The sequence below is a fragment of the Grus americana genome, chromosome 1 (assembly GCF_028858705.1).
Source record: "Grus americana isolate bGruAme1 chromosome 1, bGruAme1.mat, whole genome shotgun sequence".
Taxonomy (NCBI): domain Eukaryota; kingdom Metazoa; phylum Chordata; class Aves; order Gruiformes; family Gruidae; genus Grus; species Grus americana.
In genome coordinates this window covers 60,286,212-60,305,654 of record NC_072852.1, presented here as the reverse complement: position 1 = coordinate 60,305,654, position 19,443 = coordinate 60,286,212, and the positions used below count along the sequence as shown (strand labels likewise).

The following is a 19,443-nucleotide window of genomic DNA, read 5'->3' as shown; positions in this document are numbered from 1 at the left end:
TGATGCAGAGTTGACTAAAACATAAACAGGGGTCCTAAGTAGTCCCCAGCATAATTTCTTCGTGGCTTTGCTATTAATGAATAATGTAACTGTTCCAAATTCATGCCAAGGAAAACTCCTTATGCTATACAACAGCACTGTGAAGGTTCGGTCTCTCTGGGTATTACATATAGTCTTACTAAAAGAAATACAAGAACACTATGGTTGAATAGGTGCTTAGTAGTTAAGAAGTGCCAGTTTGAGATAATTAAGGTGACCTAAGGACAAACTCTTGCAAAATTCTGCAACTTCCAAGCTGTCCACTTTGATATAATTGGTAACATTTAGCCATTTCATTTATCTAAATACTGCCTAATTCTGTAAGTCTTAATACTTTTTTTTTTTTTTAGTCTAGCATAGTTAAAATGGCCCATATAGTGAATGTTTGGGAATCATTTACTTTACAAGCTAGATCAGAGTTGCCTTCAGAGAACAAATATTCCTAGAAGATATGGCAGCAACAGAAAAAAAATAGTTAGTAAAAGAAGAAAGTGAAACAAAATAGTGTGACATACTTTGCCATTTGTATAATTCTCAGTTCAGCAGAAACAGCACACCTCGGATCTCTAGCTCTCAAGATCTGGATTTTTGTTCATGAGAGGAGAGTACAGAAAGGTATTTAGCTGGTGCTGACAGTGATTCTTTTAAGTAAGCTAAGTGAAATAACATCTTCTCACTAAAGATCTTTCATCAGAACCAGCTTTATTCTTTCTGTAATTGAAGACTGAAAATACACTAAATTATCTAAATTATTTGGTGCTTATGGCTATGAATATAGAAATTATGTGCCCAGAAGTCTGCATGCTGTACACAATTGATCACCGGTAAATGCTAGAGAAGCAGGAGCAATGGTTTCCATGTCCAGTGATACTTTACCAGCAAGTTGTCTTCCCTGACTATGCTCTGACCATCTCTGGGAAAAGCTGGCTAAACCACAGTGACTGTACACAGCCTAACTCAGCTTTCTCACAGTTGCTACCCCTGTACAAATGTTCATTCGAGATAGCCGAAGTGCCATTTTTAAGGAAGGAGGTCTAATATAGAGATGCAGCTTAAAATCAAGCTTCCCTGTTTCTATGAGGGACAGAAGGGAAAATGGTGGCTCCTTCTCTGTGAATGAACTGTATAGTGAATACATTCCCAAGTATTTAGGAATTTTTATTCTTAAAAACATTTGAGTCTGGTTGTGCACACATTGAGATCAAAGAGCACAACTCTTCTACCAAGTCATCAAAAATATATTCAGCCAGACTTCGACTCTTATACTGTACTTTTTTTAGGGAATTATAGTGATTTTCTTTCCCCTAAGTATGCTATTTTTCCCCCACTAACAAGTGATGGGGAAATTTGCCCACCCTTCGCAGGTGAATACTGATTGTTCTGTAGCTGTAAGTGAAATCTGTACATGGGCAGGTATCTTGAGACTCTTTGAAAGGGACGGAGACTTGGTCTTGCAGACTGAGCAGAGAGCAAATTTGGAAAAGACTACAAACCTGAACAGAATGACAGCGGGAACAGTGACCAACAGGAAAGGACAAACAACTTAAGGGTGCCTGTATCATGTTAGATCAAAAGTCCATTGAGCTCAGCAGCTGGCATCTGATAGTGGATGGTGGCAGTTGCCTACTGAAGAATATAAACATAGGGAAATTCTACAGCGATACTGCCCCCTATATACTCCCATCCTCTGGCAATTTGCACCAAATTTTGGAGCTAGAGTTGGTATTTTTTTCATTAACAGTTTTTTATTGATTTTTCATCTGTGAATTTGGTTGATTTTTGAAGTCCCGTGAGTTTTTAGCAACCACAACATCCTGCAGCAGGGTGCCACAGCTTATTTATAACTCCTGTTTGTTTGGACCCGGCTATCTACCAATTTAATTTGGGTCACATTTGTTTTCATAGAACTACCAGAACAGCAAACCCACTTCTCTGAGTAGTTATGGCTAATTCAGAACCCACCACCGTACACATAAAGTTAGGATTCTTTTTTCTCATGAGTCTTACTCTGCATTTATTAGCAGCTGCCACCTGATCCTCATTGGGATAAAGACAAATAAAAGAGCTCTTAGAAAGATGCATGTGGGAAGTAGGGTGCAGGGATGGGTGCCAGTCATGAGCATGGAAAAGAAGAGAGCAAATGCTCTGGTCTGTGAGGAGAAAAATGCACTTTGAAGTTACGTGCCAGGATGAGATACAGTTCTGTATTTGCTAAAAGCCCAATTAATTAAATTCAATTATTATTATATTTCTATTTAAACCTCATGCTCTTAAAGGCCATCAGTCTTACAGGCTAAGATACTTTGTTTGCAAATATGATTTTGCTGCACTCACCCTTCTCTTCGCTACATTACTAAAATTATGATAAACAGAGCAGTAAGGTGAAGCACAAGAAAAGAGATAATGTATTTGCTGTCTCACCTTAGTGCTGGTTTATATATACACAGACTGAAGCATAAAAACAGTAGGAAGCATAGAAGCAGAGGAAAGCCAAACTAAGATTCTGTAGGACTGTACATGTTTCTCTCATTACTTACCATCTTCCCTGAAGTACTGGAGGTTGACAGAAAACCTAACAACATGGCTTGCCACCTGCTTCTTGGATTGGGAGTGGGTATATAATAGCACCATTAAACAAAGCACTCAAGAGTTTTAGGTAGCCAAGTACATAAACCTGAGACTGCATTTCCCTCTAAATGCAGCCTTTCCTCAGTTAACCAGATGTGATTACCTCTCTACCAGAAGAAAATCTATCCTGACTTTTCCTGATGAATAGTTTGCAGTCCATACAGCATCACAGAATCACAGAATGATTGAGGTTGGAAGGGGCCTCTGTCCATGTCTTCTTGCACCAAGGAGCCCAGAACTGGACCCAGCACTCCAGGTGTGCCCTCACCAGTGCTGAGTAGAGGGGAAAGATCGCTTCCCTCGACCTCCTGGCAATACTTTGTTGAATGCAGCCAAGGATACCATTAGCCTTCTTTGTCGCAAGGACGCATTGCTGGCTCATGTTCAACCTGGCGTTCACTGGGACCCCCAGGTCCTTTTCTGCCAAGCTGGTTTGCAGCTGGTGGCCCTCAGCATGTACTGGTGCATGGGGTAGCTCCCAGGTGCAAGACTTTGCACTTCTCTTTGTTGAACTTCATGAAGTTCCTATCAGACCCTCTTGTGTGTTAAATAATATTTTTTTCCATTTTCTTAACAGAATTCCTCACTGTCCCACAGAATATACAGTGCTGTACCACCCCCTGAGCTACAAAAAGTACTTCCTGTTCAGTGTGGTAAGATGAGGGGAGTTTGGCTGATGAAGTGTTTTCCCTGGCAGCATGTCCTTAAACACTTTACACTGGAAAAACGCAACCTTCAATACTGTATTGATTTTCTCACTATATTCACTGCATCTTCCTAGATATGCTTGGAAAAAAAAAATCAATCAAAACAATCCTCAGCTATGACATAATATTCCCATTCCCACTCCAAATAAAAGACACCCTTTCTGCTCAGCTGACTTCACAAAAGCACCACTAAGGCCAGTATCTTGCATGAGCCTGAAGGTCAAACTGGCTGGGTTGATGCACCAGGCTGAGAAACAGCAAGCCTGGAGCCAGAAGGTGCCACTTGCATGCACCCCTCTCAGAGGTGGGCTAATAAATGGGATGAAATAGAACCAAATCCCACCGCCACCCAGACTTAGTGGCTGCGGATTCACTGTGGTGAGGAAACAGCCAGCAGCAAATATAAGGAGTCAGAAAACAGAAAAGGCTGGAGGAAGTTGAAAAGGCAGACTGTAGGTAATTCTGCCTCCCTAGAGCTTTCATGTCGGGTTTTGCTATAAAAAATATCTGACGTCTAGAATATACTGATGGAAATAAAGAGAAATGTGAATTAGACTTTGTAATGAATGACTTGATGGAAACCTGGATTTCCAAAAGTATTCAGCATCTACTTGCTCTCACCAATTTCAACACAGGCACCATCTTCCTGAGGATTAAATCGGTCAGGTGATAAACTAACTTCAGGATCTTAAAAAAAAAGACCAAACAAAGCAAAACTACCCAAAACTTTCAGGCCACAGCACAATCATAAAGAGTGGTGTAGATCTGCACAAGTTGTAGCTGAATTGTTCTGAATTGTATCTAACACTGATCTGAAAACCAGTGCAACCTACATGGTGCAGGAACTTACAGATGGATGGATCTGTGTGAAGGAAGACCAGACAAACTCTTTGGTAGCTGCCGGCTTCAGGCAGCCTTTACAAATGGCCTGGGCATGGGAAACAGCCCTGGAACTTCTGATGTGTGAATCAGATAACAATAAAAATTGTTATTTCATCAGATTGGATAAATAAATTCCTAGACACAGTTCATAACTTGTTTTCACAGCTTTTTTGTTACTTGTTTAGTGCTTTGCTGCTTCTACGAACACTAGAAGCAGCAAGATTTTTTTTTTTTTAAATCGTGTGGCCTTTATTTAAGACAAAGCTAATAGAACTGGGGCTTTTATATCACTTCTAAACTGGAGGAAAATACTCTCACCATTTTAAGGATAATCATATTACTAAGTTTTTTTGCAACATAAAGCGTAAAATGAGGGGGAAAACAAACAATATCGTATTGCTGGCCCAGGACAGGAACTTTTCTTGCTATACAGTTTTTCTCATCACTGTTTTCCAATTTCACACAGGGAGAATTTCATCCTGCTGTGAATTTTTGCCGTACCTCTTCTCACATTCATGAACACTGAGTCACAATTCCAGCAGCGACAGGACAGATCAGGGTTAGTTTCAGGATAATCCTTCCCCTTTCACATTGACCATACCTCACAGTATCTAAAATCTTTGCAGGGCTTTCTGGCTTATCTTCTTTCTCATTCTCTTGCTTCCAGGAGAGCAAGATCAACATCTTGTTGCTGAGATTGGGTTAAATGAATCATTGAGAAAGGAGGGGAATAGCAGGTTAACATTTAAAGATGGGTTATATTCATGCCTGTCTCTAGCACACTGTATTTCTTTTTTACAGATAATAATAAAAAAAGAATCAAAAGCAAGAGAAAGAGACCAATTCCAAGTGACCAAAGAGCCTAGGAGGAAGAACGTGACTGTCACCTGTAATAGTTTCCTCAGGAAGAATGCCAAAAGGAATCTCCTTGCATCTCACCCTAAGAAAATCACTGCCTTTGCTCCATCCTTGTCAGGTATCCAGCAAACATTAACAGAAGAGCCATTGTTTAAATGAAAACAGACTTTTCTGTTAATGTTTGCTGGATAACTTGTAACTTCAACCTTGAATTTAATTTTTTCCTGGGTGATTCACAGTTTTCGATTATACTGATATTCCCCCCATAACAGGTCCTTACTATTTATATGAATGGTTGTCAAGGAAACCAGGAACCCAGCAAAGCTGGGTAACTTTTCCAGATTCAGAATTTCTGGTGCCTGAGTATTTAAAGAAATAATAATAATTCACACTGAGAAACAACTGTAAGGAGATGGGAATGTATACATTTTTTGCTAAAATTATTTTTCTATTTCTGCTAGCCTTTGCTGCTGTTGTTCTTACTCATCACAGAAGCACTGGTGACTTTAATAGAATTCTGCCTCATCTCTTGCTTTATGAACAGATGATATCTTCCACACATACATGCAACAAGTCTGGATACAAATAGCAGTGAGCAAAAAGGTTGAGATAGAAATGGATGATTATCTGAACCTCTGGGTCCTGGATAATGTAGAGCAAATGCAGAAACCATGGAGCAAGCCACAACTGGAAAGGAAGATTAGATATTAAAAAGGCAGAACAAACAAAACCTCCCAAATCAGCATCAGCATACAGCAAAGGAGAATAACTGCAAATTAATTCTCATCTCTGTAGCAAAGTCTGTAACATAGCCTGACTGATGTTGATGCTTGTTTTTCTTTTTTTTTTCCCTTTCTTTCCAAATCTCTCACCAATACACACATATACACAAAGGGCAGACAAGTGGGAAAAACCTGATTTAAGAATGCTTCTTCAAAACAACTTCCTTAATAACAAAATTAACTGAGGGTGCCAAGAGTTAAGCCATGCTCTGTGTTTGGAACAAACATGATTTATATGAATGAAACTGCAGACTGTTATATAAAGTAAAATGGATGGTTTTTTTGTCTCTGCCATTTAGGTAACAAGACATTCAGCCGTACAGCTTCTTCAGAAAAGAAATGACCAAAAGGTAATTCACCTCCTGGGATCTTTGAGGATTATCTCCCTCCCCTTAGGTCTTTGGCTGGCTTTCTTCCACAAGGTTTCCATTCCTCCCTCCTCGCTTAGCCCCACCAAACTCAAACAGCCAATTTCTGTTTGACTCCAAGTCCTTTTCTTTACTCTCATGTGAGACATTTGTGATTTTCTCTACTGTTTCTTGCTATCTCCAAAATGCTGAATGCCCTCTTTGTTTTTGTCTATTCATTTGTGCAAGATGAGACTGCAGAATAGAAAGGTCTGGCCAGTCTCAGTGCTGGTTTTTGTTCCTTTGGGGACTTTGGCCTCAACTCCAGCTGTTTTCAGAGTGGCAGTCAAGGGTGGAGGACCTACAAGAGTCAGAGCATCCTGAGAGAGGTCAGTGACAATAAACCAAACATCAGCCTCCCAGTCCTACCTGTCCAGCAGAAGCAAAAGTGCAAGTCTTCCCTAGAAGATAAAATAAAGCCTTTCCCCCCCCCGCCTCCTGTCAGTGAATGAGTGAAAAGAGACACACAAGCTGGACTAGACAAAATGCAGGAAGCCAGAGCTTTCTGCTAAAAGCTGACTGACAGGTAGATCTGGCTAGAATTTGGCCAGTGGTCAAAAGTAACTCATGACTGCCCTTCTCACTTCACTTGTATGGAGAGATAAGAAAGATCAATTGCACATTTTAATTGCTAGTGAACTCAATCAACAAGCTCTTTGTACTAATCCATCAGGGAAGATACAAATCCATGAAAATATTATCATTGTCAGCTTTTTAATTTTAGTAACTATGCAAATACATGCACATTAGCTGCAGCCATTATATGTTCTGGCAAATTTCCATGCAGCTCTTGGGGTCAAAGTCCAGAGGCATCCAATCTGTATTTTGCATGGTATCAGGTTATTAAACAGGTGTCATCAAGACACACTGTCCTGAATAAAAAGCAACACCATGTCCTGCATAAACACGTTATGTTGGATAGACAATAGCCTCAGCACAGTGACAAAAGTCTATCTGAAGTGGGATTTTTTTTCCCTACTGGATTTTGTGCAAGAGACCTTTTTTTTAAAGATGATGAAAGAAGGTAGCAGAACAGTTACAGTGACTATCATTAACCAAGTAATGCCTGGCAGGAGACTGAAGGTCTAAAATATTAGTTATCGTGTGCAAAAAAATCCCCAGCCAAACCCCCAAAATGTTGAGGGAAGGACTTCTCACCCTTTTAAGACTGAGAGATCTCATCCTGTTTGTATCTTATACAAAAGAGAATGTACTTCAATGCAAGAGTCAGTGTTGCAAAAGTTCATGATTTGTCGAAAGGATGTGAGAATGCAGCTTCCACTAGACCTCCGACATTCTTATATGAAGTCAAAACATAGCAAATAGATGCGAGAAAAAAGGATTCATTCTTCTATTCAGAAGGAAATCACTGGCTATCATCCAGCATCTCACCAGTAAAATCACCTCTCTCCAGTCCTAAACTTTTACTGTTTCTGTCTTCAGAGCAAGAATGGTGAAACTTCAACAGCTGAAAATGCTGCACCAAGAAAGAGGCCATTAGTGAGTGGAATACTCATCCAGCTGGTGGAATAAATGCCACATCCCATAAAGAACTATTAGTACTCTTATCTTCAGCAAAAGCAAAGAATTTGCAAGAAAACAAATCATCCTCCATCCTGCAGGGTTGGAGGCCAGGTGAGTGGGAACTTCTTATATCGCAATTATTGCTTCAAGAGAACAAAAATTACATGAAGCAGTGTTCTTTTCTCCAATGGTAAGTATTATAATAGATCAAAACTCCTGGAGACTAAAAAGCTCCAGGAATACATCCAGGATAAAAAAAGATAATAAAGGATAAAATGTATTACAATTATGAACAAGTAATACTAACAATAACCTAGTATAAGAAGCACTGAATGCAACGGGGGGGGGGGGGGGAAATATTATTTTTCTTTGTTACTAGAAAGAGATAAGATGTCTCTCAAACAATGCAGCACTAACTAGAGAAACTATCTGAAGAAAATAAAGACATTATTGGGAAAGCTGGGATCCTCCAAAGCAAGAAGTATCAAGGTTGATGTTCATGACACCAGTCTTGCATCTGGCGTAGCTTCTGGTTAAATATTGGTCAAATACTTCCAATAACAGTGAACTTGCATGAGCGGTGTTTAAAGGAAGTGTCCATGTAGCAGGCATGTATCTCTTTCAAGAAGTGTAACTTTTGGTGTGAGGGCTAAGGCCACCGCTGTCACCCTAATTCCATGTAATCTTGTGGTTTCACCCTAAGGACCATCAGATAAAAATGCAGTCAGATAGACAGGTGAACACAGATCCTAAATGGCTGATTAAAACAATACATCTGGAACCATTTTATAAAGACTTTCAACTGTATCAGCTAAAAACTGTGGAATCTGTTCAACTGTGAAAGGGGTCAAACCTGAAGTAATGGAACAGTATACGGGAAAATTATCAGAGGATTGAAACACTGCTGAGTTTTCATCTTTGTTGCTGAAAGGGCGAGACCTAGGCACCATTGTTTTACCCTTAAAAAAATGAAACTTTTGCACGATTCAGTCATATATCTCCACTAACAGAAATGAAATTTCACAATTTAGAAATTCAAATGTTCTCATAGCAAGTTGACTCAAAAAGAGGTACCATCAGTGGCATCTAATTAATAACCTTATTATATATGTCCCCTTTGAAGTAGGTACTCAAACTCCAAGTCAGCCTGAATGGCCTTACCCAGGCTGAGACGGTTTCAGAAGACCTATGAGAAGAGTGACTTCACTTCACTGTGCGCTCGTGCTATGTCACATACACAGCATGGCTTATAATTTCCACTGCCGTGAAAAAGTGTCATACAAAGAGGTGTGCCCAAGGAAGATGAACATCATTTTTCACCACAAGAATGACCATTTCAGCCCTAGATCTTCAGGATACTTTCTGCCTATACTGCCTGCTGGACCACTCCGTGGGAGGGAGCTCACCTCGGAACTATCGTGCAACGCTTCCCTGAATTCCAGCTGTTTCTCAGAAACAAGCCAACGCCAAGTACTTTACAAATGATGAATTCTAACAATTCCAGCTCCCTGGTGGTGAATCAAGGATATTCTTGGAGTCCTTCCAGCCTGCTATCTTTTTTCAGCTTATCAGTCAGACATGGAAATATATACACGTCAGTTCTTTGTAAGTCTAAAAGCAAGGATCACTAAACATTTCTGTAAGATGCTCAAATCAATACCAATCCTGAATAGGAATGCCTTGAACAGTCACTGTTGTTCTTCTATCAGTAATCGAATGCCCTATGACAGGGAGGTGTCCTTATGAGCGAGTGAAAAGCCATTAAGATCTAAGACGATAGTTATATGTCTTCCCAGCTTTTTATCTGTTAGTGCCAAGAAAAGAAATTGTGCTGGAACACAGAATGACCATTAACTCTCTCCAGCAAGTAGAGGGGATATACAACCTATACCTCTTATGCAGATCAAAGTGTTAAATAATTTCCATATGTCCAAGGTTAGGACAGCAAAATGCTTTCATTTCTCATGGATGGATGAAAAAGTTCTGAAAAAGCAATTGCTGTAATGGGGATACACAGCAGAAACAATAGTTGCAGCAGTCAGATTGAGGTGCTGTGTGTTTTTAACTTCTTTTTTTGCAGGGCACACTGGATAATTTTTGTGAAATGGGATAATTTTTGGAAAATCTCATGTGCAGTTATTAATCTTTTTCTCATTCTCTGCTAAAACAGCCTTCCCTGGAGGTGCAGCACATGTTGCTGCAATAAGAGTGACGTTTAAGAAGCCAAATGCCAAACAGGAATCCTTGCTATTGAAATGTCACAGCCAGCTACTATGATACAAATGTGGGTGATGGCAGTGGAAGAGAGTCGGGTCCTTATTCCTCACTTCACATATGTTACAAAGAACAGCTACCCTGGCTTCCTGGTGGAGGTAGTACATACTGACTGTACTGCTTTTCCCTAGAATCAAGAAATAGGTGGAGCTACAGAGAATCCCACAACAATTAGAAAGAAGTTATAAAATTAACAAAGAACTCACTCCAACATTTCCCAAACACCAGCAATGGTAGGGAAGTATAAGGGGTTTACAAAGCCATACATGAGGCTTTCTTTTGGAATAGCCAGTTGTGCAGTAGAAGCACTGCACAATATAACATACTAGGCAGACTGGGACCCTTGAAAGAGGCCCAGGAAATACTGCACCTTCTTATATCATACTGGGCTTCATCCCAGTATACCAAATTCTTACAGTTCCAAATCTTAATTTAACTGACGATATTTGCAAACCCAAGGAGAAATTACACAAAAATCTGCGAAAAGCTATTCTACCTTTGGTATCTTGCCTTGTTCCACAGACAAAATCAGAGGTGAGGCTGCTCATGAAAGCTAGATGTCACTAAGCAGATGACAACTGTGGGAAGTCAGTAATGGCACCATGACTCCCATTCTCATGGCCAATTTCTGATCAGCCTCACTGATTTCCACAGCACTTCTTTCATCACTGCATGTTTTGAATAGGCAGAAATTTAGGACCCAGGGTGATTTTACATAAAATTACTTTTTCATATTCTAGGCCTGAATAACAATAGAAAACACATAATAATTTGTAATGTTGCATGACATTTTTTGTGCAGAAGAGGGACTGGCAGGGCAGAGGAAGTACAACTTAGGCTACTCAGTCTGTACGGATAGATTCTGACCACTTCACAAAGGTTCCACTGTGCTGGGGAGTTTGAATTGCTATCTGTTTCTTGGTGGATAGTTATTTTCTTGCAAGCAGTCTGAAGGAAAATATCTTGGCTTACAAAACCTGGTCTGTTAATGTCCAGTCATCTGTACTGAAAACCAGGGATAAAAGACCCTGTTCTTAGCATGGTAGCATTGTGTCACAACCACAAGCGTATTTTATCACCTGAGACTTCAGGTCTCTAGTATTCAATATGTTCACTAGCAAATGCACAAAATCTCAATTATAATGTGGAAATTCAAGTCTAAAACTAAGTAATACAAGTTGTGAAAACTTGTACAATGTTTTAGGTATAGGCTTTGGTTTTCAAAATCTTAAATTTGCATGTTGTCTTTTTTATTTAAAAAAAAAAATCACTCTAGAAAAGAAAGGGAAAGGGCAGGAAGAAACAGAAGTCTATGCTTAGTATTTCACTGACATGTACAGTAGGCCAGTTTACAGAGACAAAAGGCTGGTGAAATGCAGGAGCATTGCAAGCCCACCATAACATGTGACAGTATTTGACCAAAACCACAGTGCTGTAGAAACACTTTAACTGAATACCTACCACTGTGTAAATGAATGTAAACATAAACAGATGCTGTGTTTCACATCCTGTATTGCATTAATAGCAATTAGATCTTGCATATGAAGTGGAAAAGGAAGGAAGGAAAGTAATGTACGTCTGCCTAATAACTGTGTGTCTGCCTCTGAGGCATACAGTGAACTACTTAAATAAACAACCATGCACTCTCCTTGAACAATATGTAATCTGTATGCACAGCAATGCAAATATAGTCTAACCATTATAATTCATGATAGTTAGTAGCCAGTCACTAGTTCTATGAAAATAAACTGTTATGGATGGCTGCTTCTGCAACATCTGGTGGAACTGCTTGACCAGGAAGCTGGTAGAACGCAGGAGAATGCTGGGCAGTTTTGCCGTTCAAGGCTTTATCAACACTGCTATTGTTGTTACCCTATGCAGTTGATGTGACTAACACTAAGCTAATAAACTGTTTGTCAAATATCTTTACACATCTTCCCAGTTGTCAATCAGCTCCCTCCCACGTTCAGCAGGTGGTATCTGCAGTTCTGTTGGAAGAATTCGCTTGAACGTGGTTCCAAAATTGGTATATGGGAATGTATGATACATACAGCCCCACCAATACTATCATTTATTGGAAAAGCTTCCACTGGCAGCAAAACATTTCAAGGCATTTGATTTGCTTTTGGTGTCATTTGTTGCACAGACACTTAGAGCATATGTTAAAAAAGCTAACATTATTGGGATATTGGCTTGGGGTAACTCTTGCATGGACAATACAATTTGCCAGAAAGGACACTTCGTTGCTGTCTGAATGGTGAAGGGAGTCTCCATAGTAAGGAGACTTGCCCCATCTTGCAGGGGCATCTCAGCTGGATTGGGTGACACTCCCTAAAACACAGTACTGTCCGCTTTTTATCATCCAGCTAGCCTGTGGTCCTACATGACTACTGCATAATCCATCACTATAGATTACCTTAACCTACATACAAAACATTTCCTAGCTATCTTAAGTATGTGCAAAAGACTGCCCTACATAACCATTTCTACACATGTAGGAACTGTTTCTATTGACTGTCTTACCGTTGTACAATTGATTAATTTTGCAGCAGAAACTGTCTGGGAATCTCTGGGACAACCAGATTCTCCACCCAGGATGTTAATCATCACATTTAAGTGTATAAATTGGTCTTGGCACAGCAGGGACTGCCTGGGAAATCTCAAGAACTGTCTGAAATTCCCACTGGGATAGCTCCTGTAACAACCTGTCAAATACTTCTTGTGCAGATGGCCAGCAGTGCAGTCAATCACCCAGTTTCAACTTGGTCTGCTGTCTCAAACCAGCCCTTTACCTCATCTATGCAGACGACTAGCCCGGGAGTTCCTGGACCACTCTAGGAATTAGTAACTTAAGGGCATTGGGAGTACACACAAGCACAGCCCTGAGACCCACCTATATTGCAATAATTAAAGAATCAAACTTTATTTTTCTGCTTAAGTCTCATAGCCCTTGCCCACCTATCTGACCAAATGATGTCAACGTCTGACCTAGTGAACTGCCTTCACAGTTCAGATGGAAGCGGCTAAGGAGTGACTCATCTCATGCTTAAGTAAATGCCTAAAGTTAGATGATATTTATGCCATGCATTATTCCAGCTTGGTTTTGTTCTCTGGATCACACCACTGATTTTGACTGAGTGTGCATATCAACATTTCTGATATGAAATCACCTAAGGCAGCACTGGTAGTGAGATTTGTGGTCTATTGTTTCTGGGAACAGTAAAAGCTGGGATATTGTCCATATATGCAGCAAAGTATGGAGCTTTTTGCATTTCATTTTCAGGTCAAATGCTCATCTATTTCAAAAACCTGTTCATCATCCCTACCTTCAAGTTCACAGATCAATTGCAGCACGTTTGTGGGCTGAACTGTTTAAAGGACATGGCTTTTCTGCTTTACCACTGATGAAGAGACTACGTTTACCTGGGCCATCAAGACTCACACACAGCAGAGCAGTCAACTGCTCATCTTACCTTCTGCTTCCCTCAGTTCACCTGATGTTGTCAGCAGTCTGTCAGGCAACATCTGGGAAAACAAACTCGCCTCATCTGTATTCCACACATCACACATACAGTACTGCTTTATCAGCTGCTCCTTCTGCGCTGGGGCAACGCAGATCACATGTGTTTAATGCCTATACTTCCTTGTGAGTCAACTGACATGAGTTTCCACGTTGAAAAATGAAATGTAGAAGCCTAATGCTCGTGTTGCGCATCTTCAATAGTTAGCTCTGGAGTTTCTTCATGTAAGACTGGACTGAAAAAACCACAATATCCTGCAGCCTGGTATTTGCAAGTCACAGCTGTAATGGGTCTTTTAGATCAATGTTCCACAGGTACATTTTTTCTTTTATTTAATGTTCAAAGAAGACAATTTTCAGTTTCCAGTTATTTTTTGGGATGCATTGCTGTAATAGGTACATCTACTGCATTAGGACAAAAGCTGAATAGCATGGCTAATGTGATCATATGAAGTGAATCTACATTGCCAAGTAACTTTCCAATTTGTAGTCACAGTCATATGTGATCACATAAATTTGGAAGAGTTATGTGTGGGCCATACTGAGTAGAACTAGAATGAAGTCTGCAGCTACGGAATGGCTCAATTACTGGCACCATTATCAGCTGCCCACACTTCAAGGATGCTTATTGCTGATTACTAACCGCATGTAGCAAGTTTTGTTAACGGGAGAGAGTTGCATTGGCAGTACAGTTCACAATCTGAACAGCTTCTAAGTTGACGGACAGCTTTTAAGCACTGTGTGGCAAGGCAATGAGGAGACAGACCAACTTATGTTGGGGGAGGTTACAAGCATCTTAGCAGAACTGGCCATAACAATCATCAAACTAGCTGTTTAAAAAAAATACATCCACCAAGGTCCCCTCTCAACTGTGTCTGACCCTTTTCCTGGAAATGCTGTTATCTTGGCTCAGCTCCAGAGCTAAATCTCCTCCTCTTCTGCCGTCCCCTACCATGTGCCTCAAGCAAAGACAGACCTCTCCCTGGCCATCCTTTCCTGTGCTCCATCCCTCTTCCAACCAGGCTGGTGTTCGTTTGGCAGCATGCACCTCTAGAGAGAATGAACATAGGCTCTCTGTGGTGCAGGATGAACGTGAACAGCTGTGTCACCTTCCAAAAGCAAAAACAAGTCTCTAAATTTTAAAATGAACATCTGACATGCTTAATTTACAGCAGCAGACAAAGTAGATATGTTGGTTTGTTGGCCATTGAATAGAGATAATCAGTGGCACCTTGTCTTCCATTTCTTGCATTGAAGTGCTCAGTTCTGCTCTAAAACCTGAGAGAAAACACCACCTACTTTGGAGCCTTATTTTCTACACCTTCCTTTAGGACACTGGTTGCTCTAACTCTAAGCTAAACAGCATGTTTAAGAACTGCAGGACATGGTAAGAAACGTTGCCCAATATTTTAGTCTCCAAATTCTGCCTTTTGAAAAATTAACACTCTAGTGGAAAGTGTTGTCTGAATTTTAAATAGCTACTTGAAAACAAAAATGCAGCCGTACTATTTATGGAGGATCTATATACTATCTATGGAGGATTTTTCCTTCCACTGTTAGAGCAGGAACAGAAACAGAAACAGGAGCAGGAGCCGGAGCAGGAGTAGGAGCAGGAGCAGGACTTTTCCCAAGGACTTAAGGGCTTAAGCTAACATGCCAGCTCCTGCTGCATTAGAAGAGGCTTGAAGCTCATACTTATTCAACAGGAAAAAAAAAAAACATGAAATGAAATGTTCTCTGTAGCAGCTAAAATGCATTCCAAAACAATGAAACATTGGTGAATGAAAGCTAAGCGGAAAATTCTCATGCTATTGTTCAGTCTAAACCCTTTTAAATGTCAGCAATTGTTACTGATTACAGGTTTAAAGAAGAACTATGGAAGGTCATTAAAACTGAAACAGTATACACTGTAATGCTAGATACGGCTTTACAGAAAGGTAGACTTTCTAGTATACATTCCAGCATCAGCTCTACGATTTCCTTACACTGGACAGCATAATATAGCTCCCAAGAGTACAGGTGAAATACATGAACCCAAAACAATCATTAAATCCTCTCTAGAGGCTATGTAGGAAACAAATGAGATGAGCTCCTACAGCTGTCTGTAAACAGCTCCTCTGTCTTTGCTAAAACTTGCAGAATGATCTGGAGATGAGCCAACATCATACCTGGCTTTTGAAAACTCCATTTATATTTACAGCTCTTTGCAGTCCTTTGGCAGTGTCTGTCACATTCACCTCTGCTGAGTATTACTTTATTCTGTGTTTTTTGGCTACTGAAATCAGGGAAATTGCTCAGTATGCCGTATGATGAGCTCTGAGCAAGAGCGGCAGACCTGGAAAGATGTATTTAAGCATCAATACCTGCATCCAGTAAGAAAGTGGTCCCCAACCTAAAGCCTATGGATTACATGCAAGACAGGCCAGTGTTGCTTTAGGTCACCATCCATATAAAAAATAAAGTCGAATGAAGAGGGAGAGACAAAACAAGACTTTGCTCTGTAGCCTTTTATCTGCACAGTGTTTTGCCTATAAATCAGCACGTTGGGGATCACTGAAGTAAGCTCTCTTGGTTATTATTTACTTAACTAGATTGGACCATACCCAAATGACCAAGAGAAAACACTAAGAGGTCTGTCTTGCCCAGCTGAGAGGCTAATTAAGCACTGTAAAACCCTACAATTTGCAGAAAAGCACATGTAATATAGACACATACAAGATTTACAAGAATAAACCTCCTCCTTGCTATGAAGCTATAAAGAACAGAAGGGAGATCTCTAGCTAATTAGGTTAATATCAGCTTATGGCTTCATGTAGAAGGACCAATAAAACAATAAAAAGAGCCTGAAACAAAATAGTTTTCTGAAGGATCATTTTTTCCCTTTTCCATCTCTTTCTAAACTTTTTTTTTTACTCAAGATTCTACAACATGGTGTGCTTTGAATTTACCCCTTAATTAGCACAGCAATTTTCTAAATTTGGCTTTTTCCTTCTTTCAGGGTGCTGCTCAGAACAGTCTGATAAGTCATACAAATTATTGCCACCGACTCCAAATGCAAATGCTAAGATCTGAATACCTCATTCTACCTCCATAGCTAAAAGACATGCAGCTCAAACTCAATACTATGCCACTGTGAATCTAGATTGAACTTTCTAACTATTAAAAGACAATTGCTTTATGCTTTGAGTACGTGATTTTTTTTTCTCCCCTTGGAACTGAATTCGCCTGCCTTTATATTCATTCCATCTGAAAGGGCATCCAAATAAAAAAGGTAGCTATTTTAAAATGTAATATTGATACCTCATCAGAGTGTGTGTACTTACAGTGTTACACACCACTGCTTAAGGAATGCAAGGAAGTTGAGTGTTTCCAGTAACAGACTTGGGATATTGAACAAGATACTTAAGATTCCACCATTGCTACTAGAAAGAAGTATCCTTAGCAAAACATAACGTGATCAGATGTCATTCAAGCTCGGCAACCAGAATCCTCTTGATAGCAGGTAAAATTCTAAGTTGCTAAACAACATACTCCATTAGTGGAGAAACTGCATTGATTTTAACCACTTAGTATCTTCTGGTTAAGTGTAACTGGGGTTACAACCATGTGGGTTCGAATTAGTTTTAGCCAGGGAAAATATTTTAGTCAGCAGTTCTCCAATAAAGTCACCAATCTAGAGAGATGAATAAAAAAGGGAGGACATGAAACCAGAAGTGTATGAGTAACATCTGTGTTTGTTGTTCTTTACCTTGAGCTCATCTGCATCATAGAAGTCTATGCGCACAGCAGGGACCATCCACGTCTGGAACAGAGTCGCCAGGATCTGTTTGGCAATTGCATCTGCAATGAGGTGGAAGTGGAGTGGGTTTCGCCTGATATGAGAAGGGAGAGAAATGCATTAGTTCAGAGGTTTCTAATTCCTATTGTAAAAGGACAACATCAGCATTTACAAAACTTTATGTCTAAGGTCTCAAGGTAAAGCATACAGTATGTTCAGTGGAGTCCTGCTCTGTGGCCAAAATGCTGAGGCACTTACAATTTGAATAAACATGCCAATAATAGAAATACTGTATTAGTTTCTGGGTGGTTGTAAATAAACATAGTTCCTTTGACTTCAGTGGATCTCCTGATAACAGCTAAAGATCTGGTCCCTTCTACCAGCTCCTTAAAAGAAGGCCAAGTTAATCCCCCTTTGGCAACTTGAGCTGTGAAAGTGATTGTTTTCAGTTTCTAAGTCAACCTGGTAATTTATCTTTGTGGTAAGAACAGTTGTCTGTGGAGGAGTGGAGGTGGAAGGGAAGGTTAAAAATAATCATCTGAATGTGGTGAACTTCCATGACCACTGAGTTTACATGCATCTTTTCTACAAAGTAAACTTGGGGTATCAACTGCCCTATGGGAACCCAAAATTAGATGTTTCAGGTGAGTGCCTTCTAGCTACTGCCATAGTGAATAGAATGGAGATTGTAAATCACCCTACATCCTTGTTCCTAAGAGGGATGGAAGGTTGAAGAAAAGCAGGAACAAATAAAATATTTTACTTCAAAACACCAGATTTGGGTTCATCTCTGTAGTTATAGGTAGGACTTGGGCTAACTGAAAAGCTTCAAAACAATATGAGTGAAGCCAGCAGCAGCAAGAGTGGCAAGGTTTGACAAAGTGTATGGATTTTTCTACAGTAATGTGAACTTGGACGTTACAAATACCATGTTCAAATCCTTTAACCTTGTTTCTCTCTTTGAGGGACAGTAAGCAACAAAGTCTGATCTTTACTCAACTTCTGTGGCAGAAGTATGAAAACATGGCAGTGGAAGTTAGTCACGATTTGTAGTCTTCCATGTTTATCCCTAGCTCAGCAACTTTCCCTGTCAGCAGAGAAAGACAGAGTTTGCAAAAGCCAGTAAGAAGACAGATGGTTCATTTAGACTTTAGCATTGGCTCAACCTTTCTTTGATCCCTAGGGTAGAATAGTGGAGTCTCATTTCTGTGAAATTTATAAAGGTAAATGGGTGCACTTGTTAACTGATATTTTTCATCTAAAAAGAGAAGCATTTAGTTTCAGGTGCTGGTTAAAGTGGAAGATGACTGATGCTACTACATTCTGCTGTGTGAACAAGAAGTGAGGAAATCTATGTTAGTTCAGGCCAAAGTACTTCCATTACACTTTTGGGCTCAACCCAAAAGATGAAGGTTATTTCTTTCTCCATTTCCTACAATAATGAACAATATGTGCCTTTCTCTTTAATGCTGCTGCTCTTGCTGAGTAACACTGTTTCTCACTGAAAAAGTCCACAAGAAAACGTAAAAATACATATAATGGTTCATAGCATCATAACACACCTCTCAGCAGAAACGGAAGATTGTTGTGAGAAGCAATGTATGGCTGGATTTTGCAGTGTTGGAAGTACTGCACCTAAGATCCAATCCAATACCCAGGGATGTCAGTGAAGCTGTTGTATTAGCTTCAAGGGCACTGTGAATCAAATTAGGTCCTTACAGGAAAAGCAGAACAGGGCTGGTTAGAAGCCTTATAGATGAAATAATCGTGATGGTGGAATAAACCCACAGCTGATCTGCATTTAACAATGTCCAAAACACTAAGTCACAACATGCTTTCCAAAAAGACAAAGGTCTTTCAATCTCCAGCTTGCCCTGCAGTGAGGAGGGGAGAGGGAAAGGCGTAGGCTGCCAGCTGCTGAGTGTCCCATTACCAAGCTAAAGGGTTCACAGCAATTATATCTGCTTCACCAGCCCAGCAGGAGAGAAGAAGAGGACATCCTGGCTCATGCAGATTCCGCAGTAACTAGGCACTTTGCCAAGAA

General features: G+C 40.1%; 1 protein-coding gene across 2 annotated transcripts in view; it reads right to left on the bottom strand.

Moving 5' to 3' along the window:
- Positions 1-19,443, bottom strand: part of LARGE1 (LARGE xylosyl- and glucuronyltransferase 1) — a 289,620-nt gene that overhangs the window by 115,156 nt on the left and 155,021 nt on the right. For both annotated transcript variants that reach the window (XR_008574184.1, XM_054804363.1), the window contains exon 6: positions 17,370-17,493. Coding sequence is in view for 1 of the 2 variants with exons in the window: in XM_054804363.1 (XP_054660338.1) it covers positions 17,370-17,493 (124 nt within the window). In the remaining variant the exon portion in view is untranslated. The remainder of the gene's footprint in view (positions 1-17,369; positions 17,494-19,443) is intronic.